The sequence below is a fragment of the Sapajus apella genome, unplaced genomic scaffold, assembly GCF_009761245.1.
Source record: "Sapajus apella isolate SASKATOON/1434 unplaced genomic scaffold, GSC_monkey_1.0 scaffold91, whole genome shotgun sequence".
NCBI lineage: Eukaryota > Metazoa > Chordata > Mammalia > Primates > Cebidae > Sapajus > Sapajus apella.
The window spans coordinates 7,454,525-7,480,995 of NW_022437031.1; the positions used below are offsets into that span (position 1 = coordinate 7,454,525).

Below are 26,471 nucleotides of genomic sequence, written 5' to 3' on the forward strand. Positions count from 1 at the left end.
GGGAAGGAGACTAGGGAAATAACAGGAGAGACTAGGAAAAGTGTGATGGAAAGAAAGATGGATGTTAAAGGGAAGGTTAAAGTGATCTCCATGGTGGCCTCTGAGGTACCCTTGCCAAACCAGTGCAGTCTGTACCTAGATAGCCTTTAGCATGAGAGCTTAAAAAAATAGGTTTGACTAATTAGAACAATCAGAGTAAGACAATTTTTCTCCCTTTTAAAATGGTGTTATCGAGATATAAGTCATTTATCATGCAATTCTCTCATTGAGGTATATACTTCAGTGGCTTTTAGGTATAGTTGTGCCTCCATCACCACAGTAAGTTTTAGAACTTTTTTTGTGTGTGCGCAAGACAGGGTCAGGCTCTGTTGCCCAGGTTGGAGTGCAGTAGTGCAACCTCTGCCACTTAGGCTCAAGCCATCCTCCCACCTCAGCCTCCTAAGTAGCTGGGACTACAGACGTACACCATCACGCCTGGCTAATTTTTGTATTTTTTGTAGAGATGGGGTTTCACCATGTTGCCCAGGCTGGTCTTAAACTCCTATGCTCAAGCATTCTTACTGCCTTGGCCTCCCAAAGTGCTGGGATTACAGGTGTGAGCCACCATGTCCAGCCTAAATTTTGTATTTTTAGTAGAGACGGGGTTTCACCATGTTGCCCAGGCTGGTTTTAAACTCCTGAGCTCAAGTGATCCACCCTTCTCAGGCTCCCAAAGTGCTGGGATTGCAGGCATGAGCCATCGCTTCTGACCTAGAACATTTTCATTACCCCTCTTCTTTTAATACATAAAAGGTGTGCAAGCATTTGAAAGATGATGGGTTAGGACAATTGCTTCCTAATGTTTCTCCCCTGGACACTTAAAGGCTGGTGGCAACTTGAGAATGCTCTAACTGTGAGATTCTTTTTTTTATTTGTTAATTTATTTACAGAGAAAGGTCTCACTATGTTGCTCAGGCTGGCCTCGAACTCCTGGCTCAAGTGGTTCTCCCACCTTGACCTCCCAAAGCACTGGGATTATAGGCGTGAGCCATAGTGCCCAGCCAAGATTCTTTCATATATCTGGTTTGCTTAATGTGGGTTTAACCCATAATGAAGTTTAGGAACCGTGTCTTTCTATTTGAACTTTGTATTGTGCCTAGCATGGGTGCTTTACAGGTGTTTTTATGATGAGGCTTTGGAAAATATTAAAATAGAAATAGAATTGGTAAATGATAAGATACCACAGTGAGAGATGCTACTTAATGGTTTCACTCCTGATTGCTCCAAACGATTGTGGACACAGCAATCCTACCTATTAGCTAAAAATAGCATGATCTTCTTGGACATGTATAATACTGCTTAAAATTCAATTGAAAATTTAAACGACTGGCTCTCGGCAAAGGCTCTCTTACAATCTGTTCTAAAATGAAAAATATTTTTCTGTGACTGTGGAATTGCCCCATCAAGGGAAGGATGGGTTATGTGTTACAACATTTTGAGATCTCCTACATGTTCCCCATAGTGACTTTATGTCAACCTCTGTTTATAAACTGAGCTAGTATTTTTCTTGAAAACCCTTTTGTTTTTAGAGTAGAAACTGATCTCAAAATCAGGAGGTGAGCCAGAAATTGGTCATTAAGGTAGCTAAACTGGGAAATGATCCTTTGTGACCAGTCTTTTCAGGAATGTAAATTCAGGCAGGCTGGGGGTACAGGGAGTGAGAGAGAATGAGAGTTTTTCCGTAAGTTATTTTAAGGTGCTGAATAAGCATGCTTTTACCATGGAAACACCTTTTTGTAAAGCCTGCAAGAGTTAGAGATCAGTGGTAATAATAACTTGAAAGCATAAAAAAGATATTTTCCCTATAACATTTAAGTAACCATTCCATCTCCCCCTTTTTGAGAATGAAAGATGTAAACATAACTGCTATCCTCTCAGCATGATCTGTCTTGAAAGCACAAAGGTGACAGTATACACCAAGGCAGGGAATCAAAGTTCTGAAATTCCTATTGCCATCCTAAAAGAAGGCAAGGTAATGAAGAAAGAAAATGATTTCATATCATTAGCATTTGTATACTGGGAACAATTTGAAGGCAGCTAGTATTACATTTCTCTTTGTGTCTCCAGCATCTAGTATGGAGCCTGGAACATAGGATTTTGACCTGAATTATTATCTCTGTTTCAGATACTTTTATAAGCATTAGTCTTCAGAATATCCCTGTGGATTAGGTGGTATTATCCCCATTTTACAAATGACGAAAGTGAGGATCAGAGTGGTTGAGTGACTTGCTCAGGGTCACACAGTCTGTAAGGGACAGAATAAAAGTTTGAGTGCAGATTTCTAGATAACTTGAGTCCAGGGCTTTTGTCACTAGGCCACAACTATCTCCCTACCCAGATACATCTGGCTACAGCAGAAGATATCACTCTGAGACTCTTCAAGTGCCAGAAGCTGTCAACAAATGGATTAAAAACAGACTCCAAAATCTAAGCTTTTTAGTTTTCATGACCATAAATTCCTGCCCCAAAGGAAGAAATAACTTGAGGGTAGATGGCCTGCTGGGAAGCCTGAGGGGAGATCCCTTCTCCTGCAGAAGGAAAGTGGATTTAGGAAGACTACCAGGGGATGATACTGTTGAGGGAACCCCAGGAAGAGCCAAAAGATGGGAGTTGATTTGCCTCACTTAATAATAAATGTGTGTAGGCTTAAGAATATTAATGGAATAAGCAAGCATTTTTTAATTCTTCAAGTGAAATGGAGTTGTATTTGTCATTCATTTTTTATGACCCTATGTTCCACTCATTTAAGAGTATACTTCAGTGGTTTTTAGAGTGTTCACAGAGTTGTGCAACCATCACCACAATTGATTTTAGAATTTTAATCACCCCGGTACCCTTTAGCTGTCACCCTTCATCTCCCCATCCCCCTCCTGCCTAAGCAAGCACTAATCTATTATACTTTCTGTTTCTATGGATTTGCCCATTCTGGACATTGGATATAACTACATTTATATAATGTGGTCTTTTGTGACTGGCTTCTTTTACTTAGCATAATATTGTCAAGGTTCATCTGTGTTGTACATGTATCAATACTTCATTCCTTTTTATGGCCGAATAATATGGATTATTCATATATGCATTACCACATTTTGTTTATTATATGGATATATTACATATTATTTACCGGTTGATGGACATTTGGGTTATTTTCACTTTTTGGCTATTATGAATAATGCCCTGGGAACATCTGTGTGCAAGTTTTTGCATGGACATGTCTATATTTCTCTTGGGTATATATACTTATGAGTGGAACTGCTGGATCATAGGACAACTCTGACCTTTTGTGGAATGGCCAGGCTGCTTTCCACATTTAGGCTGCAACATTTCACATTCTCACCAGTAGTGTGTAAGGGTTCTAATTTCTCCACATCATCCCCAACACTTGTTATTGTCAGTCTTTTTGATTTTTGCCATCCTGGTAGGTGTGAAGTGGTATCTAATTGTGGTTCTGATTTGCATTTTCCCTGATGGTCAATGTTGTGCATTTTTTTCATGTGCTTATTATTTGCTGTTCACTTTTGTTTAGCTTGGTCGCCTGATTTGATTCTCTTGATTCTCTGTTTCCAAATTGACTTGAGAACAGAGCAAACCAACTATGCTATTAGGCAACTACAAAGAATCAGGAAGATAAGTACTTCTCACTCTGACTGCTTTGCGTGCTGGAGGGGTTTAAGGCTTTGGGCATAGATAATTTTAGCTTAGGAATGCTGATCTGATAAAAATGGTAGGGCCCTCCCCCTCCCTTTTTTTTTTTGAGACAGAGTCTTGCTCTGTCACCCAGGCTGGAGTGCAATGGCATGATCTTGGCTCACTGCAACCTCTGCCTCCTGGATTCAAGGGATTCTCCTCCCTCAGCCTCCCGAGTAGCTGAGATTACAGGCGCCTGCCATCATGCCTGGCTAATTTTTATATTTTTGTAGAGATGAGGTTTCATCATGTTGACCAGGCTGGTCTTGAACTCCTGACCTCAGGTGATCTGCCTGCCTTGGCCTCCCAAAGTGCTGAGATTACAGGCATGAGCCACTGTACCTGGCCAGGGACCTACCTTTTTAACAAAAAATTGCTGATTGAGATATAATTCACATGCTACAATGCACTCATTTAAAGTGTACAGCAATTTTTAGAATTTTTAGAGTTGCGCAACTGTCACTACAATGAATTTTAGAACATATGCATCACCCCAAAAAGGAGCCCAGACCCCATTAGCAATCACTCCTCATTCCCCCCACAGCCCTAGATAACTACTGATCTACTTTCTGTTTTCATAAAGTTGCCTATTTTGGGCAGTTCATATAAATGAAATCATGCAATATGTGGCCTTTTGTGTTTGGCTTCTTTAGCTTAGTGTAATATTTTCAAGATTCATGTGCGTTATAACATGTATGAGTACTTAGTTCCTTTTTCTTTCTTTCTTTTTGATTTTGAGACAAGAGTCTCACTCTGTCACCCAGGCTGGAGTGCAGTGGCGTGATCTCGCCTCACTGCAACCTCCACCTCCCAGGTTCAAGTGATTCTGCTGCCTCAGCCTCCTGAGTAGCTGGGACTACAGATGTGCGCCACCACACCTGTCTATTTCTTGTATTTTTGGTAGCAACAGAGTTTCACCGTGTTAGCCAGGCTGGTCTCGAGCTCCTGACCTCAGGTGATCCACCCACCTCGGCCTTCCAGCCTCCCAAAGTGCTGGGATTACAGGCATGAGCCACCACGTCCAGCCACTTCATTCCTTTTTATAGCTGAATAATATTTCATCCTATGGTTATGCCACATTTTGTCTATCCATTCTTGAGTTGATAGACATTTGGGTTGTTTCTACCTTTTGACTATTATGAACACTGCTGCTATGAACATTCATATACAAGTTTTTGTGTGAACATGTTTTCAGTTCTCTTGGATAATATATACCTAGGAGTATAATTGTTGGGTCATAAGGTAACTTAGTGTTTAACATTTTTGAGGAACTGCCAGGCTTTTTCTTAAAGTAGCTACGCCCTTTTAGGCCCAGCCCTGTTCTATATACTTAGAAGAGAAAAAAAATTAAGCTTTCTTTTCAGTTTTGCTCCCTGGAGCTGAACGTCATATGTTTGTGTTTGTTCTTGGCTTTTCTTTGTTCCATGTAACCCAAGGACGTGGTGGCTAGATTTAGTAAAGCACTCTGAATTTAGCTAGACAGGTGCTTTCTTGTCTTTGTTAGATGGTTTGAGGCAAAATCCTAGGAGCTTTGGTCCATAAAACATCAGTTCTTCCTGATAGGGTAGAATGATTAGAATAGCAATAATGAGAATGAGTTATTTGTTACTTAATTATAGCTTTTTAAGATTTTTTTTGTTTAATATGTTGCTTGTTGAAATCTTGACTCTGATATTGACACTGTTGCTTTGTTTAAAGCTTTAGTCATATATTCCACAATAGGGTAGTTGTTTTTTGTAAAACATATTGGTCTCACTCCTTTTATGTAAGATTGTATATATGTTTGAAATCTGTATGTATAAAAATCTTGGCAGAGGAGCCAAGGCCCTGGGTTCTGACTTAAAGTAGCTGAATGATCTTAGACTAGTCAACTTTCCTCTTAGGGACTCAGTTTTTTGATCTGTAAAATGAGGAGACTGTGCAAAATGGTCTCTAATGTTTTTTCTAACTCAAATTCTGTGTTAAATAAGTGGAAGTGAGTTGTGAATTCAGTTTACAAGTTCCTATTTGTACCTGGACTCTTTTATTTTTGAAATTTGGGATGGGGTCTTGCTATGTTGCCCAGGCTGATCTTGAACTCTTGGACTCAAGTGATCCACCCACGTTGGCCTCCCAAAGTGCTGGGATTACAGGAGTGGGCCACTGCACTCAGCCTCTTTTTTTAATTTTAATTTTATTTTTTTGTATAGAGACAGGGTCTCACTATGTTGCCCAGGCTGATCTTGAACTCCTGGGCTCAAGGAGTCCTTCAGCCTCCACTTCCCAAAGTGCTGAGGTTACAGACACCGCACCCAGTAAAGACTTTTATTTTCTTTTTTTTTTTTTTTTTTTTTTTTAACACGGAGTTTCACTCTAGTTACCAAGCCGGGAGGGCAATGGCGCGATCTCGGCTCACCGCAACCTCCGCCTCCTGGGTTCAGGCAATTCTCCTGCCTCAGCCTCCTGAGTAGCTGGGATTACAGGCACGCGCCACCATGCCCAGCTAATTTTTTGTATTTTTAGTAGTGACGAGGTTTCTCCATGTTGGTCAGGCTAGTCTCAAACTCCCGACCTCAGGTGATCCGTCCACCTCGGCCTCCCAAAGTGCTGGGATTACAGGCATGAGCCACTGCGCCCGGCCTAAATTTTGTATTTTCAGTAGAGACTGGGTTTTGTCATGTTGCCGAGGCTGGTCTTGAACTCCTGAGCTCAAGTGATTTCCCACCTCAGCCTCCAACAGTGCTGGAATTATAGGCTTTGAGCCACCACCCCCAGCCAAGACTCAGAGAGTCTTGAGCTAGTAACGGCCTTGCTTTTATGAGGGACTTGTCTTCCCCTCTTGAAATGGACTTTTGTTTATTTTTTGCTGAATTTAGGTATCTTTAAAAAAGCAGGCCGGGCTCAGTGGCTCATGCCTTTAATTACAGCACTTGGGGAGGCCGAGGCGAGTGAATCACTTGAGGCCAGGAGTTCGAGACTGGCCTGGCCAACACGGTGAAACCCTATCTCTACTGAAAATACAAAATTTAGGCCGGGCGCAGTGGCTCATGCCTGTAATCCCAGCACTTTGGGAGGCCGAGGTGGACGGATCACCTGAGGTCGGGAGTTTGAGACTAGCCTGACCAACATGGAGAAACCTCGTCACTACTAAAAATACAAAATTAGCCGGGCATGGTGGTAATCTTTGCTACTCGGGAGGCTGAGGCAGGAGAATCTCTTAAATCCAGGAGGCAGAGATTGCATTGAACTGAGATGGTTCCACTGTGCTAAAAAAGCAAAGGCCCTAGAGATTTTGTGATTTTTCTACTTGATGAAGTTAAGTGATAAAAAAATTTGAATAGACCAAAAGAAGAAAATTAACATACTTTGTATAAATATGTACATTAGGGATCTAAATAAATGTCCTTTGGATTTTCAAAAAGGAGAGAATTTTTCAATTTTTGGGTTAAATTCCAGGCTAGATTAAGAGTTGTTTTGTAAATATTCAGAAAAAGAAGTGGTGAGCACTAGGAAGTAGTATTGCTTCACCAAGGACAAAAAATGTTTTGTCAGCCTCACCAAATTTTCTTGATGGACAGGGTTACTGGGCTGTAGATTAGGGAAATATGGTAGATGCACTATATCTAGATTTCTTCAAGGCATTCACAAAACTTCTTTGGTCTACTTTTGGGTACGATGGCTGGGTGATAACAGTGATAATATGTTTAACTGCACTTGTCTTAAACTGGTTGAATGAATAGTCCCAGAGGAAAATGATTAATGAAGCCAGGAGCAGCATGGAGAGAAGTTTCTAGTGCATGTGTGTCCTGGCTTTGTCCTTGAGCCTGTCCTGGTCAGTCTGCTTTCCTATTCTCTTCAAATTATATTTTTCTCCTGGATTTAAAAGCGTATTACATTTAGATTTGTAGAAAATTAGAAAATACAGAAAAATACAAAGTAAATTCAAATCATCTGTAAATCTATATCCAGAGATAACCACTGTTGTATGTGTATATTTCTGTGTGTGTGTGTTTCCCTCTAAACTTTTATATATTTATATTATATATCATACAATATATTTGTATCTATCTGTTTCAAGAATGAGATTATTGACTTTAAGCAGTTTTATGTTCTTCCCATTAACGTAACACGTGTCATGAAAATTTTCCTAGATCACATATATTTTTTGAAAAAATGGTTTTTAATAGTTAAATAATATTTCATCATATGTGTGCCATAATTTGTATAATCATTCCCCTGTTGGTGAACATTTAGATTATTTCCAATGTTTTGATATTATGGAATGATTGATATCCTTGTATATGGTTTTTGTGAATCTCTGATTATGCTCTGAATATTTTTTTTAGATGGAATTATTGAATCAAAGGGTATGAATGTGCTTAAGGCTTTTGATATATTTTGCCAAATTAGCTTCCATTTCTACTGACAGTATATGAATGTCTATTTCAAGATCCTCGCTGACATGGAATAATATTTTTTAAAACAATTTCTGCAAATTTGATAAGTTAAAATGTTATTCTTTAATTTGTATTTCTGTTGTTAATAATAGAGTTGAACATTTGTGTGCAATTGTTTCTTGGTCATTTTTGTCTGTGTGTGGATTGCCTGTTCATACCCATTTCCCTGGTGGGCTGTGTTCATCAGTTCTTATTGATATAGAAAAGCTTTAATATAGTTAGAATATTAATTCTTTGTCATATATATTGCAAAGACTTCTCCCAAGTTTGTCGTTTGCCTTTTTTTCTTTCTTTCTTTCTTTTTTTTTTTTTTTTTTTTTTTTTGATGGAGTCTTGCTCTGTTGCCCAGGCTGGAGTGCAGTGGTACGATCTCAGCTCACTGCAGCCTTCGCCTCCCAGGTTCAAGCAATTCTCCTGCCTCAGCCTCCCGCGTAGCTGGGACTACAGGCGCCCGCCACCAGACCCAACTAATTTTTGTGTTTTTCAGTAGAGACAGGGTTTCACCATGTTGGCCGGGCTAGTCTTAAACTCCTGGCCTCAAGTAATCTGCCCGCTTCAGCCTCCCAAAGTACTGGGATTACAGGTGTGAGCCACCGTGCCCATACTTTTAAAAAAATTTTATCTTGATGTACAGATGTTTTATATGTTTTTATGTGGTCAAATATATTAGTGTTTTGTGTATTTTGCCTGTGCCCAGAGGTTTAGAAGGGCCTTCCCTACCCAAAGGAAAGAAATACCTTCTGAGTTTTATTCTAGTTTTTTTTTTTGTTTGTTTTGAGACGGAGTTTCACTCTTGTTACCCAGGCTGGAGTGCAATGGCACAATCTCGGCTCACCGCAACCTCCGCGTCCTGGGTTCAGGCAATTCTCCTGCCTCAGCCTCCTGAGTAGCTGGGATTACAGGCACGCGCCACCATGCCCAGCTGATTTTTTGTATTTTTAGTAGAGACGGGGTTTCACCATGTTGACCAGGATGGTCTCGATCTGTTGACCTCATGATCCACCCACCTCAGCCTCCCAAAGTACTGGGATTACAGGCGTGAGCCACCGCGCCCGGCCAATTATTCTAGTTATTTAATAGTTTTCTTTTTATATTTGTTTGTTATTTTTTTTAGAGACAGGGTCTGGCTTTGTCACCGAGGCTGGAGTGCAGTGGCATAATCATAGATCACTGCAACCTTAAACTCCTAGGCTCATGTGATCCTCCTGCCTCAGCTTCCCAAGTAGCTGGGACTACAGGCACATGCTACCACGCATGGCTAATTTTTGTAGTTTTTTGTAGAGATGGGGTCTCGCTGTGTTGCCCAGGCTAGTCTCAAACTCCTGGCCTCAAGTGATCTTCCTGCCTTGGCCTCTCAAAGCACTGGGATTGCAGGCATGAGCGTTTAAAACCTTAACTTGCCTGGAGTTGATTTATGATGTAAAGTAGCATACGAACTTAATTTCTTCCAAATGTTAAAGTACCATTTGTTAGATAATCCATCATTTCCCCACATTTTTGAAGTACCACCTTTATTATAAATAAAATTTTTTATACACACACACAATTTGGATTTTAATATTTTACTCTGGGATTATCAGTTACTGAAAAATGACCATAGGTGTTTTGACAACTTAGATGAAAGGAGTATTTCTCTAGGTCCCATTTTCTGAGTTTTTTCCACAGAAACTTGACCTAAAGGAGATTCAGTTGAGTTTGTGATCCTGTGGGTGTGACAGCTGTGAAGAACATTTGAATCAAGACTCTCCATTGACCTGGTAAAACATAGAAATTGGTTACATTAACTCATAAAATGTGTGTGTTTCAGTTACTGTGTTGTAGCATCTTTGTTAAGTGGAAAAGATTCTTAACAAGTATACCCATCACCTGGAGAACAGGGAAAAAGGTACAAATCTGTGTTCATTCTCATGTGTTTTGGATGAGTTATTTTGTCTTGGTTGTCTTTACATATACTTTGGCTTATGGGTTGCAGGAGCCAAAGACTCTGTTAATCTTTCATTTGAATATGTTATATGAAATTCCTTTAAGGTATAGAGAAGGCCCTTTTTACCCTGATCTGATGGGTGATCCGGAATAGGCGAGAACGACTAATGGCAAGGTCTTGTGAATACTTCTTAGTTTGATGTGAGAGCAAGGAATTTTTCATTCCAATCATTTTAGACTAGGTAGCTTTTTTGGGGGGGTGGTGGTGGAGTCTCAGTCACTCTGTTGCCCAGTCTGGAGTGCAGCAGCATGATCTCGGCTTACTGCAACCTGTTGGGTTCAAGCGATTCTTGTGCCTTAGGCTTCTGAGTAGCTGGGATTACAGGTGCCTGCCACCATGCCCAGCTAATTTTTGTATTTTTTAGTAGAGTTGGGGTTTTACCATGTTGGCCAGGCTGGTCTTGAACTCCTGACCTCAGGTGATCCGCCCGCTTCAGCCTCCCAAAATGCTGGGATTACAGGCATGAGCCACTGCACCTGCCTAGTATCGCACTTTCACTCAGTAGCTCTTCTTGCATCCTCACTAAGCTCTTTCGGGGATAAAAACATCCAGTCAATAGGGATGAACTGGAAATTTGTATGGCATGCTGATCTGGCATGTTTTGTTTTCTGTTTTCTTCTCAGTATCTTTCAGGATGCTCTCTGGAACCCTGGCTATGTGTGTGTATGGCTGAGGAAACATACACAGTGACAGTGCAGGGACCAGAACAATGACACCCAGGTTTCTGAGTTAGTCATAGTTCCAAACCATTATTCTAAAAGTAGAGCTGAAATTATTTTTCCTCAAGCAGTATTTGCCCATTGAAACCTATTTGCCATTTTTCTGCTGTCTCACATAGCCTTGAGACATTTTTTTGGTAATTTATGTTTATTGATTTTGTATTTTTACCCAAACACTTTAGGATTATTTGTAGATTTGAAGATTTCCCTCTTCTAAATTATATTTAAAAATTAAATTAGACTAGTTCTAAGTTTGAGTCTTTATGGACTTCATTGATTTGGTCATAAAATCATAATTATATCATAATTAGAAGAGACCTTAGAACTTAATCTAGTTTTAGAGGTGTTAGACAACACCTTTAAACAATGGACCAATCATTAGAAACTAACCCAAGTAATAGGCTTTGTTATTATTATTGTCAGACAGGGTCTTACTCTGTCACCCAGGCTGGAGTGCAGTGGTGTGATCATATCTCCCTGCAGCCTTGAACTCCTGAGCTGAAGCGATTCTCCTGCCTCAGTCTCCCGAGTAGCCGGGACTACAGGCATACACCACCACATCTGGCTAATTCTCTTATTTTTTTTGTAAAGATCGGGGTCTCAATATGTTGTGCAGGTTGGCTGCAAAATCCTGGCCTCAAGCAATCCTCATAAAAGAGGTGTGAGCCACTGCATCCAGCCCCATAACTATTTCATAAAGACAAGTTTGTGATTCCTAGAAGCGGTTTGATATTTGGTAATTTATATATTTACTCCATATAACAAGTATCTTCTTGATGGGCTTATTTTACTTTCACCTCCATCTATTTCTTTTTTTTTTTAAGACAGCATCTTCCCTCTGTCACCCAGGCTGGAGTGCAGTGGCGCAATCTCAGCTCACTGCAGCATTCACCTCCCAGGTTCAAGTGATTCTCCTGCCTCAACTTCCTGAGTAGCTGGGATTACAGGTGCCTGCCACCATACCTGGCTAATTTTTTGTATTTTTAGTAGAGATAGGGTTTCACCATGTTGGCCAGGCTGGTCTCGAACTGCTGACCTCAAGTAGTCCACCCGCCTCAGCCTCCCAAAGTGCTGGGATTACTGGCCCATCCATTTATTTTAAAAATGTGAACCATAGTGTTAGGACAGAGACATAATTCTGACACATCCTGAATTGTACTCCAAAGGCAACAATAGGAACCTAAACCACAATTCATACACATCAAGTTCTGTGACTCTCTTCTGAGGCTGTAACTTCACCTCCACCAGAGTTCTGTTATTTTTTACAATTGGTGACTTACTTCTTTCAGCCTCAGGGCAGCTCAGCAATGGCAAATGAGGGCTATATGAGTTTGAGATTTGAATGCCTGCACTTCCGTAAGATGGAAAGGATATTTTGGGCAGTGTTGATTTATTTTGAAGTTATAGGCAACCAAAACATGAGCCATTATTCAGCCATGTCTTCCCTAGTCAATATTTGTGTGGGGACTCAAGGTCAAGAAGATACAGTTCTCTATTTTGCGTTAGCTTTATTTGCATCTTCTATTTCTTTGTACCTATCACATTTTGCATTAGATTTATTTGCATCTTCTATTTCTTTGTACCTATCACAATCTGTGTGTTTGAAGTCGGTCATCCAGTTGCTCCCCCTGTGTCATCATCATTTCTAATTTTTTTTTTTTTTAGATGGAGTCTCGCTCTGTTGCCCAGGCTGGAGTGCAGTGGTGCTGTCTCAGCTCACTGCAACCTCCGCCTCCTGCGTTCAAGTGATTCTCGTGCCTAAGCCTCCTGAGTAGCTGGGATTACAGGTGCATGCCACCACACCCGGCTAATTTTTATATTTTAGTAGAGATGGGGTTTCACCATGTTGGCCAGGCTGGTCTCGAACTCCTCACCTCCAGTGATCTGCCCGCCTCAGCCCACCCAAATTGCTGGGATTACAGGAGTGAGCCACTGCACCTAGCATCATTTCTAAATTTGATAGACAGGACTTTTATTTTGTAGCATTTCCCTTTTATATCTTCATTTGAGTTGTTGGTAGTCTGTACTACATGTAGAATAAATATTCTCTGTTACTACCACTTGTTTTCCTGTCTCTACAATATTTTTCTGCCTATAATCAAATAGAACCAAATAAACTTAATGCACGTTGAGAAACTGAGCACCTCGCAGCTTTTCCAAATTAATAAAAAATGTCATTTTTAATTTTTGACAATTTTCCTGTCATTAGGGAGGTAGATGGATTTGGAAGCAGAGGCCTAGAGGAGAGATGGACTTGGAAGTTTGGGTGTGTGTCCAGTTTGTGATAGTGAACCTTGTAGTTTCAGTCCCCTTTGGTGCTTTATTGGGCTGTTAACTATATCTGGAAACCTCTGACATGTCAGTGTTTTGCAGAAGTGGTTCGTGGTTTTGTCGGTCAGTTTTTAGCATGTTTGAGCGGGTGGAAGGAGAAAATTTGTATTCTTTCTTTCTTACATTTGTTCCTGAGGAGCCAAAATTTGAGAATTACAGAGTCCAGGTTAGTCCTGTCAGACCTCTATATCAAGCTAGCAGATTCAATAAATGTTAACTTAATAGGGTTGCAGATTGCCACACTAAACCTTGAGAAGGAAGCAAAAACCATATCAAGGAGCTTATATTTTAGTAAATTACATCACTACTAATTCCGAGCACTAGATTTTAAAAGGGAGAGGCAGAGGAGGGTCTGGAAACTATGTTGGTTGAAGAATGGTTAAGGAAATAACAGCATCTAGCCTGAAGAAGACATAACTTTTTGAGGACATGATGGTCATTCTTCATTATGGATGATATTATCCCACCTTTTCCATGTCTCCCAGGGAAAAAACTGAGATTCTTTGCCTTTGATCCTTCCTTTCTACATCCAATCAGATGTCAAATTTTCTCCCTTTAGGCTCCAATATATTTCTTTTTTGTCTTTCTCCACTTTTGAAGGATCCAACGTATTTCTTGATTTCCATCTCTTCTTTCTGTTTTCATTCCCCTTATACTATGTCAGGCTTTTGTAATTATTGTCTGTAGTAGTAGAGTAGCTTCCTGGTCTCTGTTATCTCTCTCTCTGTCCTCCATTCTGTATTACACTAGCAGAATAATTTTCCCTCAAACCTAGTTCTAATTGTATTACTTGTCTGTTTTTCTTACTAGGCAGAGGGAACACTTACACGGAGTTCCCTCTGCCTAGTAAGAAAAGTCCTATCTCAAGCAGTTATAATCTGGGTTGCAACCTACCATTACTTCCCCTTCCCCTGTTTTCACTCTGCCTTCTACTCCCATCTTATTCAGTAGTGTTGTTCCAGGCTTTTCCAACTCTTTGACCTTCTTTAAACTATTCCTTCACACTGTTTTGAAGGAAGGAACCCATCATGTCTTATACTGTTTTAGACACAAAAATTAGGACTAGCTGGCAGAAGGGATGGCGCTAAACCAAAGACTTTTCTCGGCCGGGCACGGTGGCTCACGCCTGTAATCCCAACACTTTGGGAGGCTGAGGTGGGTGGATCACTTGAGGCCAGGGGTTTGAAACCAGCCCGGCCAATGTGGTGAAACCCCCTTTCTACTAAAAATACAAAAAAATTAGCTGGATGTGGTGGTGGGCGCTTGTAATCCCAGCTTCTCAGGAGGCTGAGGCACAATAATTCCTTGAACCTGGAAGGCGGAGGTTGCAGTGAGCTGAGATCACACCACTGTACTCTGACCTGGTTGACAGAGCCAGACTCCTGTCTCAAAAAAAAAAAATAAATAAATAAAAAAGAATTAGAGAGCTTCCCAGTATTGGACATGTTTGAGCAGAGGCTGAAAGGCTAGCTGGTTTGGATGCTGTAAAAGCAGGGGCTACTTATACTAGGGGCTGTGGAGGATACACAAAAATAGAAAGCATGATCCTCGTCTGTCAAGAAACTTAAATGTAGATAGAAGACACCGCACTTATTCTCTCCACAATAGCGAAGTGACACACATACCTGATCCTGTTGTTCCTTTCCTTAACATCATTCAATGGCTTCTTTTCAGTAGGAAAGAATTTATCTTAGGATAAAAGCAAATAACCTGTATGGATGCAGTAGCTCACGCCTGTAATCCTAGCACTTTGGGAGGCTGAGAGGGGCAGATCAACTGAGGTCAAGAGTTCGAGACCAGTCTGGCCAACATGGTGAAACCCTGTCTCTACTATAAGTATAAAAATTGGCTGGGCGTGGTAACAGGCACCTGTAATCCCAGCTACTTGGGAGGCTGAGGCAGGAGAAGTGCCTGAACCCAGGAGGTAGAGGTTGCAGTGAGCAGAGATCATGCCATTGCACTCCAGCCTGGGCGACAAGAGCGAAAATCCATCTCAAAAAAAAAAAAAAAAAAAAGCAACCTTACCATAGTCTACAAGGCCTTGTATGATCTGACCCCTGCCTACCTCTTAGTCTGATATCTTGCCAGTATCCCCTTACATTCCTGTGTTCCATACATTTTGTATCCTTACATAATGTTCCTTCTGCCTGGCATGCTTTCTTCACCACCTTTCCCTGGACTCAGCTTAAATGTCACCTCCTCAGGGAAACCTTTGTTGAACCCCACCCCCCTTCCACAGGCAGGTTAAGTCACCTATTAGTCTCTCTCTTAGCATTTTCTTCATAGCAGTTTTCACAATTGTATATTGTTTGTTTTGTAACTGTAATTTCTAGGGACCATTTTGATTATCATTATATTCTCAGCAGCTAGCACAATGCCTGACACACAAGAGACATTTAGTAAAATTTTGTTTATTTTTAGAGACAGCGTCTTGCTCTGTCACCTAGGCTGGAGTCCAGAGGTGTGATCATAGCTCACTGCAGCCTCAAACTCCTGACCTCAAGTGATCCTCCTACCTCAGCTTCTCAAATAGCTAGGACTATAGGCGGACACCACCATGCCCAGCTAATTTTTAAATTTTTTGTAGAAATGTTGTATCATTATGTTGCCCAGGCTGGTCTTGAACTCCTGGTTTCAAGCAATACTTCTACCTTGGCCTCCCAAAGCATTGGGATTACAGGTATGAGCCACTGTGGCCAAGCTTAGAAAATATTTGAATAAATAAATGAATGAATAAAACTTATTGGGATGAAGTAGGAAAGATGGTGAAGGAAGTAAAGGTTGTTCAGTGTCAGGCAGGGGAGAAATGTTTCAGAAGCGGAGAATAACAGGTAGCACTGAACAAGTTGTATTCATGGGGTCCAGGCAGGCTAGCTCAAAAGAAGACCTGTGTAATTGAAATGTGGGATAGATAGGCTGGGTGCGATGGGAGGATGGTTGTAGCAGTCTCTGAAAGTTTAGTTGACATATTAAAAGTAAAATTTTTTAGTGGCCATTGAGTTATTATAGATACTTGGACGGGGGACTACAAATTAATGCTTTAGGAAAGCTTTTCAAATAAGAATCTAAACTGGATTTCAGTTTATAAAGCCTTGGAGCAGAAGACGATCAGTTAGGGAGATATAGCAGTGGCCCAGAGATAATAAAATAGTCAAGGGAAAATTAAGACACGAAATCAACAGTAGGGCAATGACAATGAAAGGTATAAAGAAATAGATTGAGGAAGCAATTAGGAAGAAACATTAGCAAAATTTGAGGAAACACTGGTTGTATGCAGGGAAAAGGGGGTGTCATTTACAGTAATGGGGGTTTGGCATGAGGGAAAAAAAGGCTTGGTTTTCAAGTTGGAGGTGGATGTAATCTGGTCAAGTTAGGCAGATAATTCTAGAGGTAGATATATAGTGTCATGTAGGTGGAACAGCATCTTAACTCATGGTTAAAAAGGGCCAGGAAAGAGGAAGAGAAAGACCTGTGGACTGAGGCCTAACCTAGAGAACCGGCAACTCCACTCACCAGGAGGACACCTTTTCCATTATGATGCAGAGAGCATTTTAGCTCCTCTTTGTCCATTCCAGAATAAACTCTTTACTTTTGCATAACCAAAAGGCTCATTAAAGTGTTTTTCTCCAAACAAAAGATCAGTTTGTCCTCAAAGGTAAATTCTACCTTTACTTCAGAAACAGAAAAAGTGCAAGAAGCTTTGGAAATAGCAGTTTATCCTCAGTCAGAAAGGTTTCAGAATGTTGGGGTTCAATTTGGTAGTGCCAATCAAAAATTTTAATTTGAATATACTTTGAGCCTGTAGTTTTACTTCTAGAATATATGCAACAGAAATGCTCAAACAAATGTACAGTGCAGGCTGGGCACAGTGGCTCATGCCTGTAATCCCTGCACTTTGGGAGCCTGAGGTGGGTAGATTCCTTGACGTCAAGAGTTCCAGACCAGTCTGGTAACTTAGTGAAACCCCCATCTCTACAAAAAAATAATAAAATAAAAAAGAAACCCACAAATTTACAATGTAGCAGTGATTGTAATATTAAGAATTGTAAATAAATGTGTATCAATTGGAATATGATTGAATAAATTATGGTCTATCCACAGTACTAAATCTTATGCAGCTATTAAAATGAGGTCTGTTTACTGACATGGATGGTTTTTTGTTTGTTTGAGACAGAGTCTTGCTCTATCACCCAGGCTGGAGCGCAGTGGCACCATCTCAGCTCACTGCAACCTCTGCCTCCTGGGTTCAAGCGGTTCTCCTGCCTCAGCCTCATGAGTAGCTGGGATTACAGGTGTGTGCTACCATGCCTGGCTGATTTTTTATTTTTGTAGAGAATGGGTTTCACCATGTTGGCTACACTGGTCTCGAACTCCTGACCTCGAGTGATCTGCCTGCCTCTGCCTCCCAAAGTGCTGGGATTACAGGTGTGAGCCACCATGCCTGGCCAACATAGATGGGTTTTCATGATGTATCAGAAAATGAGAAAAGCATGTGTGTGAATTGTAAGTGAATGTATATAAACCATATATGCATGGAAGCAAGTCTGGGTGGACACATACTAAAAATACCAACAGTAGTATCTTCTGAGTAGTGGGTTGGAGAAGTGATACAGAATTTTTAAAAAGTGTAAACTCATCAGCTTTCTTCACAGGCACATAGGACTGTGGCATTTTTAGGGCTTTCCTTTCCTGAAGGATTTGCAATTGTATTGCCAAATTTTATTTTTGAGAGCTTATCCACTCTCTGGCCCCACCTTCCTTTTGAGAGATACTGCAGGATCCAATTCTGCAGCTTAAGACCAGCAGCTCCAAACTTTATCAGAATCACGTTGATGCTTATTAAAATGCAGATTCCTGGGCCCCGGCTCAGTAGGTTCTGATTCTGTGTATCTGGGATGGGGCACCAAATCCTGATCTTTTATAGGCCTCCCAGGTGGTCAGTGACTAGGGCGAAACCATTCTTTGGTACTGACTTCGATTATGCCCCCTCCCATTTGTTTCTCTGTGATTAGCAACTGGGAAAGGGAAAGAGGGCGATGACTGTATGGATATCTTTGTGGGTCACAAACAGTTGGGTTCACCTGAATCGGAAAAAATAAAGAGCAGTTTAGTAGACTTGAGATTTTAGTATACTATTAACTTGCTTCTTTGAAGTGGGCCCTCTGGGTTAGAGGCTGGTCAGGTGGGCTTCCTAGGCAGTGACTTTGGCCTAGGAGATGCTCTCCAGCATTGGCTGCGAAGGCTCTGTTAGTGACAAATGGGAGGGAAGGAGGGAGCTTGGCGAGTCCTGAAGTCTTAGAATTGAGATGCTTTTCAAGGGAAGCTTTTTTCCTGGGAAAATGATACCTCTAATATTTAAGATGAGATAGTATCTAAGTCTATTATAAATAGTTTTTTGTTAGAATGATTTTTCTTTGTTGTATACAAAGTCTGTTAATCAGCTGCCCATAGTTCATTGTTAACATCTCAAAAGGGTGTTTAAAAATAATAAACCTCAATTGCTCCCAACAGTTAACCTTGGGAACAAAAGTAAATGTGAATGCTTCTTAACTACGTTTCTAAGCCCTCAATGAAGCTGGCAGCCATCAGTTAAACCATTAGATTTATTAGTTTAAGAATAGAAGTGTCAACTTGGACATAGTTTTCTAATTTGCTCCTCATTTACCCAACAATTATTTATTCAAAGGCTGCTCCGCCTAGTATACTTTGGATAACTCTACAAATAGAAGCCAGAGACTGATGGGCAGGTGGAACTCTAAAGGGATCATCCAAATGGAAAAAAAAAAAAGTGAATAAAACACAATTTAATAAACTTGAAATTTTAGTAGCACATGCGAAAACAAAAAGTGGATGCCTTAAAGCAATAGCTTTGTTCTCTTTCTGTAGTCTATTTTAAGTGGAGCCTCTGGCCCAGAATTATCAGCCTTGGATTAGGAGCTTTGAGGAAATGGTGGTTTGGTGGTTGTTTTTTAAAGGATTTTTAAAGAAATGTAGTTACTAAGCAACTGCCATGACCTGCTGCTAAGTTGGAGTTCAGTGGGCAGTCAATTCCAAAGAAGGGAATATATAAACAAGTTTCAAGAAGGGGAAAACATGATAGATTGGGTGTACTTTTTTGTTCTCAGTTCGATGCATAGTTCTCTCTTTTATTTATCTTCCCCTAATAAAGCGCTGCTTGGTCAGAAATCTTTGTCTCACATGGTTCTGCCCAATAGCTGGTGAGCTCAGAGGAGGGCCAGAAAGGAACAGATGAGAAACAATCCCCAGCCAGTGCACAGGGCCGAGCCCTGGGGTGGGGCCAGTACCCAGGGGGTCTCTAGAGGTGGACTGGCCTGCTGCTGTGCTCTAGGACAGTCCAGGGCTTCTGTGACAAATTGGTCACTACCCCCTACCTTTAGATTGGGGCACCTCATTGATATTGAGGGGTTGCCGTGTAACCCTTAGAACAGGAACATTGTCCAGCTGTTGTTTCTCTTACCCCCCGCTGCAACATTTAATGGGTGAGTCAGTGACTTAACTGCTTCCTCCAGGATTTCAGGAACAGGAGTATGTAATGAGGACAAATCACCATAACACCGGTGTGTGATGAATGAAAGAGCACACTAATTTAACCAGTTGCTTAAATTGATACCACAGTGAACAAAAGAAGCTTTGTTGAGAAGAGGTTATTTGCCTGACTTAGGGCTCCATTTCTTCCCCTTTAGGCTTTAGCATTTCCCCTTACACACAGTTGAAGGTCAGTTCGGTTGCTTTGCCGGGGGAAGGGGAGTGTCAGGTGCTGGAACAGGTGTTTTGTTTTCTCCTGTAGAGTCATATAGACTAGGTGGAGATGCTTCTTGCCAGCCCTCTATGGTGCACGAAATTGCTTTTGTGGAATTTTTTCCCCTGGAAGTGTGTTTTTTAAAGCAGTTTCCCAACCTTCAACCCCTAGTATAAATTTTGACTTCCTTTAAAGCCAGCTTGTCATAGTGAAGTGTGGCTGTTTTCTAGCATTTCCACAGCCTGTGGCCTTAGATATACCCCATTTTATGCGGCAATTATAGGCCTGAAAGATGTGTAATTGTGTGTGGTAAGTGTGAATATAGTATTTTAAATGTCCTAGGAGAATGTCACAGCAAAGCAGCCATATGAAAAGCCTTTTATAATAATTGTACAGCTAGGGTTAATTTTCTTATATCAGGTTTTCTTAAATTGGGGATAAACCCGTATTACATTTCCAGAGTGATAAGGCTGTTTCAGGCTGTTGTGATGGTCTCAATGGGGTATAAGGTTAGGAATGGACTTATGACCTCACTGACTAGATGATTTTGGATGTGAGAGTTGTCAGCTGACTTCTCAGTTTGGGAGAATTTATGTTTTAATGTATGTTACTGAGGCCAAAGAGGCTATTGGTTAAAAGGGAAATAACTCAGTAGAGCTTTAATTCTCCTCATATTGTAGTTACAGTTGTGAGGTTTGTTTTTACCTCTGTACTGGGTTCCAATATCACCCCCCTTCACCCCGGCCAAAAAAGTCATCCTGAAAAAATTGTCTTCTTGCCTAACAATGATATAATGGCCTCAGGTCCTTTCCAGCCCCTCTGCTCTGCGTCTCAGGACCATCTGTTCTCTGTAATCCGCTTTTTGGGAAAGTCTCCTTTCCCATCTGCTCTCCTTGGGCCTTAGTGTCGGCTCTAAGGATTTATAAAGGGTTGTACTGGAACCTCTTTCCAGTTGTTATTTTTTTAAAGGATCAGCAAGATTTTTGAGGCAGATAAGAGCTTTTTGCATTTGACATGCCCAAATGCAACTCCCTTTCAGGTGCATTCTTTACTTCTGTTAGTTTGGGGATGAAGGGAAGTTTGTCTTTCTGTGCTTAGGAGGAGGGACTTTGTTTATCAAAGCAAAGACTGAGTGGGCTGGCTCTGGCTGCTTTTAAGCCAAGGGGCCCTCTGGCTTTTTTGGCTACTGGCATGCAAACTCAGGGAAGCTCCTTGAGTTCATTCTTTTCCTGTCTTTTCCCTTGTTTCCTTGACAGAATACAGTCGCTTTGAATCGAAGATACATGACTTGCGAGAACAAATGATGAACAGCAGCATGAGCTCTGGGTCTGGGTCCCTCCGAACAAGTGAGAAGAGGTCCTTGTATGTCAGGTAAGTTGCCCTTCAGAGCACTAGGCCTTGTGCTAGATGAGGAGAGCTCCATGCCAACCCAGCCCTTCTTATTTAACTAGTGGGCTAGGGAGTATGTACTCCCAGTACTAAAATAACACTCTTCACTGTATGCTCAGGTTGTGTATTTTATGGTCAGTATCTCCTCCCTTTTGTGAGCTGGCTTCTTCCTTTTTGCTCATGAATGACTCAGTATGGGAAAATTTCAGTTTGCTCTAATTGTAAAAGACTGTTGGGTGATTGTTGCTAGTCAGCATTCAAATATCAGTCAAATGTTCAAACTACTTTGCTTGCAATCTGTGCTTTGAGGGGAAACTTGCCACCCCCCCATCCCCTTCCATGTATGCATAATAGACATCAGGATTTCTGTCTCAGCATAGCAACTATCGCAGTGTTCTGGTACAAGGGTCTCTTTTAAAAAACCAAAGAACTGACAGGTTGCTGCATTCTGGATGTTTTATTGTGATTCCATTCCCCCCTCACCACCCGCTGCACTGGTCTGCTGTATCTATGAATCATGGGATGAATAGTGTATGTGACCTAGGAAGAAGGAGGGCTGGAGGGAACAGATAGTGGCACAGAGTGTATTGCTGCTGAAAGCTATTCCGAGATATTTTCGAGGTTGAGCTTCTCTGACCCTTGAGGCATAGTATAATACTTTGTCAGGTCAAAGTACAAACCTCCTGGGGCGTTGGAGTGCCAAGAGAATACTGTGGACTCCTCACAGAATTAGGGATAGCTTCCTTCTTCCTGCTTTGGCATCTTGGTAAAACTCCAAAATCTGGTGCCAAGTACATTGTATCTCTCCAAGGTTAAAGCCCTTAGAGAAAGGTGGTGGGGATTGCTTTCCATTGTGTTTAATGCTTAGGTATGGGGCCGTAGCAAACTCTTGGGCTGAACTTTCTTCTAGTGGCCTCTGATACCTGGCCAGGAAGTTGTACTTGCTGGTTACTTGGCAATGTGACAACTGCTCTGTCCTTGGGGTGTGAGTTGACAATAGCGAAGGGATGTCAATGCTAACTGAAGTTTTTTTCTCATGGTGTTTGCTTTTCTTTTTCCCCAGTTGGTGGTCCCTGACTCTACTGCAGGGAGTGGAGCTGAGGGAGCCCATCTCTGAGCCTGAAGCCCACTAGAAACCTCCACGATCTTGTCTAGTGTGAATCCTCAACTCCACTCCTTGTGTGTTGAAAGCATTTGCTATGCTTACCTCCCACTGTGAAGGGAGAATGGTAGGAAGGCAGGACTGGTCATTTTTCCAATCCCCTCAAAAAGAAAGTTTTGTTTTCTGTCACTAAAGCCCTTGCTCCCAGTCTGCAGCTTGGATACTGGGGTGCTGATGGGAAAAATCAGAGATTCGCTGTCTACCCCCCAAAATGGGTAATGCTTATATGACTTGGTCAGGATTGTTCCGTTCCATGCTTCCAGCCCCCGCAGATGTGGCACTCCAGTGTGCGTGGGAAGCTGCTCTTTAGGCAAGACAGTTTCTTTGGAGAGCTTTATTTTTAGATTTCCCCTCTCTGCCTATCCTGTGCTACAGTTCTCTCTGCCTGGGCAGGGGGAGTGGGACATTGGCTCCAGATCTGGAACACCCTTCTCTGGCCCAGGCAAGGGATACATTCAGCTTACCTCTGGGGAGGAGGGTGGAGACCAAGACTGCTTCTAGTGAATCAGTTTATATAATCTGCCCGTAACCTTCTCTAGATAAATATCTGTATCCTCTGAGGAAAGTAGATGTGGTTAGGAAAATAGTAACGATTTGTGATCACTAGATTTAATCAGGGGACTTAATGTCTTATGGCCAAAGCATTGAGCTGAGGTCCTTTGCTAAGCTAACCCTTTTATTGGAACCTGGCTTGCTCGCTTCCCTTTTGTTCCTGTTTTTGGCCTTTCACTCTACACTTGGTTCCTTTTCTTCAGCATGTAAACATATTTAAGCTTCTTTTATTCTTTTTTTTTTTTTTTTTTAGACAGAGTCTCGCCCTGTCACCCAGGCTATAGTGCAATGGCACGCTCTCTGCTCACTGCAACCTCCACCTCCCGGGTTCAAGCGATTCTCCTGCCTCAGCCTCCCGAGTAGCTGGGATTACAGGCGCAGCACCACACCCGGCTAATTTTTGTATTTTTAGTAGAGACGGGGTTTCACCATATTGGTCAGGCTGGTCTCAAACTCCTGATCTCGTGATCTGCCCACCTCGGCCTCCTAAAGTGCTGGGATTATAGGCTTGAACCACCACACCCGGCCAGCTTCTTTTATTCTTAAACATAAAAAAGAAAATCCCTTGATACCAATAGTCTCATAAACTATTGTCTTATATCTTTTTGCTTACTGCATTTGCCAAATTATTTGCCAGAAAACACTAGCTCCTCAAGATACTAATCAGTATTGTGTGAAAAATCAGTGGTTTAGTAAGTTGCGCAAATGCGGGCTTAAACAGAGGAAAACGGCGCTCTTTCCTGTGATTGATCTCCAGGAAGGACTGTACTAGGCAGTGTTTCCCCAAAAGATAGAGCATGGGAGCCTTATTTGAGAAACATATCTCAACATCAGGTTGGAAAATGTTGGAGTACTTGCTGCTGCATCAAATCACCTGTCTTTCACTAGCTCGAAAGGAACCATGCATCTGCTCTTCGGTGTGGTAGTTTGACTCTGAGCAGCTCTGGAAGGCTCCAGGGGAGCAGAAGCCTGACTCTCTGTCAGGGATCAGTGGGTGACCTCTTAGTCTTCAAATTTAGTGACTGGTTCACTGGTTCTCTGACATTGTTCTGACCTCTTCACCACATTTGTTTCCATGAATTACCTGCTTTCTTCTTTAAAGGTTCTCTTCCTACCCTGCTTACCATTCCTTAATATCTTTCATTAGCTCTGCTCCCCTAAATGGCAATGTCATTTATTTTCACAGTTTCAAATCCTGTCATTCCTGATCTCTTTACTGAGCTACACACCTGCATATCAACTACTTGCTAGATGTGCGCATAAATAAAACTGCCCTCTCAGTTCCTCAAACAAGCGCATGTACTTTCCTTATCTAAGTTAATTGCCTCACCCTATCATGTGGAAAAGGGATTAGATTTGTTCTGTCACCCAAGGCAGATCCCTGCTCAACATAAGAAAGGAAGAGCTAATGATTAAAACTGTCAGAAAATGGAAAGGACTGCTTCCGGATATAGTAAATTCGATCTTTTGTCACTCAGGGTGTTACAGAAGAGGCTGGGCAACCATTTGGCTGGGTGTTGCAGAGGGGGTTGAAACTGAAGCAATAATCTGGACATGATCTGCTCAAAAGCTTTCACTAGTTCCTCAGTGTCTTCAGGATAAAGGGAAACAAACATTTAGGAACACCTATTGTACATCAAGACCTTCATTATTCTCTTTAAATGGCTTTTCATATCCCTTTAATAATGCTACAGAGTAGATATTATGATTCCCATTTTGCAGATGAGAACACTGTAACTCCAGTTAGACAGCCAAGAAGTTCCAAAACTGGAACTTGAACCTGGTTGCTCTGACTATAAAGTGTGGTTCTTTCAGTGTTTCCCCAACTTCCTGATAGGAATCAGCTGGAATGCTAGTCAAAATACAGATTCCCAGGCTGCTTTTCTAGTGTTTTGGATTCACCAGGTTTGGGAAAATATACCTTTTTAACAAGCAGTCAAGGTTGGGTGCGGCAGCTCACATCAGTAATCCCAGAACTTTGGGAGGCCAAGATGGGAGGATTGCTTGAGCCCAGGAGTTTGAGACCAGCCTGCACAACATAGCGAGCACCACTTTTAAAAAGTAGAAAGTTTTTAATTAGCTAGGTATGGTGGCATATACCTGTAGTCCCAGCTACTCAGGGGTCTGAGTAGGATCAAGTGAGCAGGAGGATCACTTGAGCCCAGGAGGTTGTGACTTCAGTAAGCTATGATCATGACACTGTATTCCAGTCTGGGTGACAGAGCAAGACTGTCTCTATAAAAAAATTATAAAAAATAAAACATCACACTTACTTTACCTCCTACTATGTGGAAAGCAGTAAAGCACAAGGCTGAGAATTTGGGTACAATTGCAGGGTTGGATTCAAGGAAACAGCAGATGTGGTCCCTTCCCTCTGGCTGTTCACCATCTACCCAGAAAAGATTAAGCAGCAGGTGGTTAAACTGAGGGAACCCTTTTTCAGTTTGGGTTTCACCTCTGATTCTTTTGCTGTTGCTTCCCCTATGACATAATTATTTGCTTTCCTTCCCCTCCCCTGAGTATCTATCCCCCTTTGGTGTGCATGGGTTTACAAAGCTAGTTTGAAGTAAATAACACCCTCTTAGAGCTGCAATAGAGGCTGTAACAGGTAAAACCCTAGGGAGCTGCAGCTGTACTAACCACAGGGGACATGGGATTTATAGAGCAGGGAGCAGGAGGAAGAAGGAAAGAGAGCAGTATTTGGAAAATGAAACTTGATTTTAAAGTCATCAGTAACTTATTTGCAAGGCCCTTCCTCACACTTCACTATGCTAGAATCATCTCTTAAGTAAATGACCAGGATAAGCACAGCACCTGAGTCTGCCCAGCCTAGGGCTTTTGCTCTGCTGGAGAATTTGCCTTGTCCCCTGGAAAAGTCCATAGAAATAAACCTCTCTTGAACTTCTTGCTCGAGGTTGGCATGGTTAGGTGTTTAACTCAGGCCATTCTGATGTGAAGGCAGTACAAAGACACTAGGTTAGAGTTCCAGGGATGACCTTGTTCTATACTTGTATTTAGTTTATTTATTGAATGAATAAAGGAAAGACCATGTGCTCCAAAGGTTGTCAAGAGGCTAAAGAGTACAGTTGTAGAAATAGCTTTTGAAAGTTTGTTCAGGCTAACCTGGCTGCATTGTTTGCAGCCACAGGGCAGCATTCAGGCAGTTTGGGAGTCCTGGCTTCCCGACTGGCCATCTGCCATCTCAGTCGTCTTCCCACTCTAGGAAGGAAATCATGTTGGAGCATCTGTAGTCTTGATTCAAGAAACAATGTCAGACATATTGGCTTGGTCATCAAAGAAGGCTAGAGAATGCTCATTCCTCTCAACAAGCAGACATTAATTGTGCAAATACTCTGCTTTGCCCAGGGTGGTGCTTGGTGGAGCCTGACTTGGTCTTGTTTATTGTAATAGA

At 41.6% G+C, this 26,471-nt stretch overlaps 1 protein-coding gene across 6 annotated transcripts in view; it reads left to right on the forward strand.

The window, feature by feature from the left end:
* DLG3 (discs large MAGUK scaffold protein 3) overlaps nucleotides 1-26,471 on the forward strand; it is a 59,791-nt gene that overhangs the window by 12,286 nt on the left and 21,034 nt on the right. For all 6 annotated transcript variants that reach the window (XM_032255873.1, XM_032255871.1, XM_032255872.1 and 3 more), the window contains one exon: nucleotides 21,213-21,327. In XM_032255873.1, coding sequence (XP_032111764.1) covers nucleotides 21,213-21,327 — 115 coding nt within the window. The remainder of the gene's footprint in view (nucleotides 1-21,212; nucleotides 21,328-26,471) is intronic.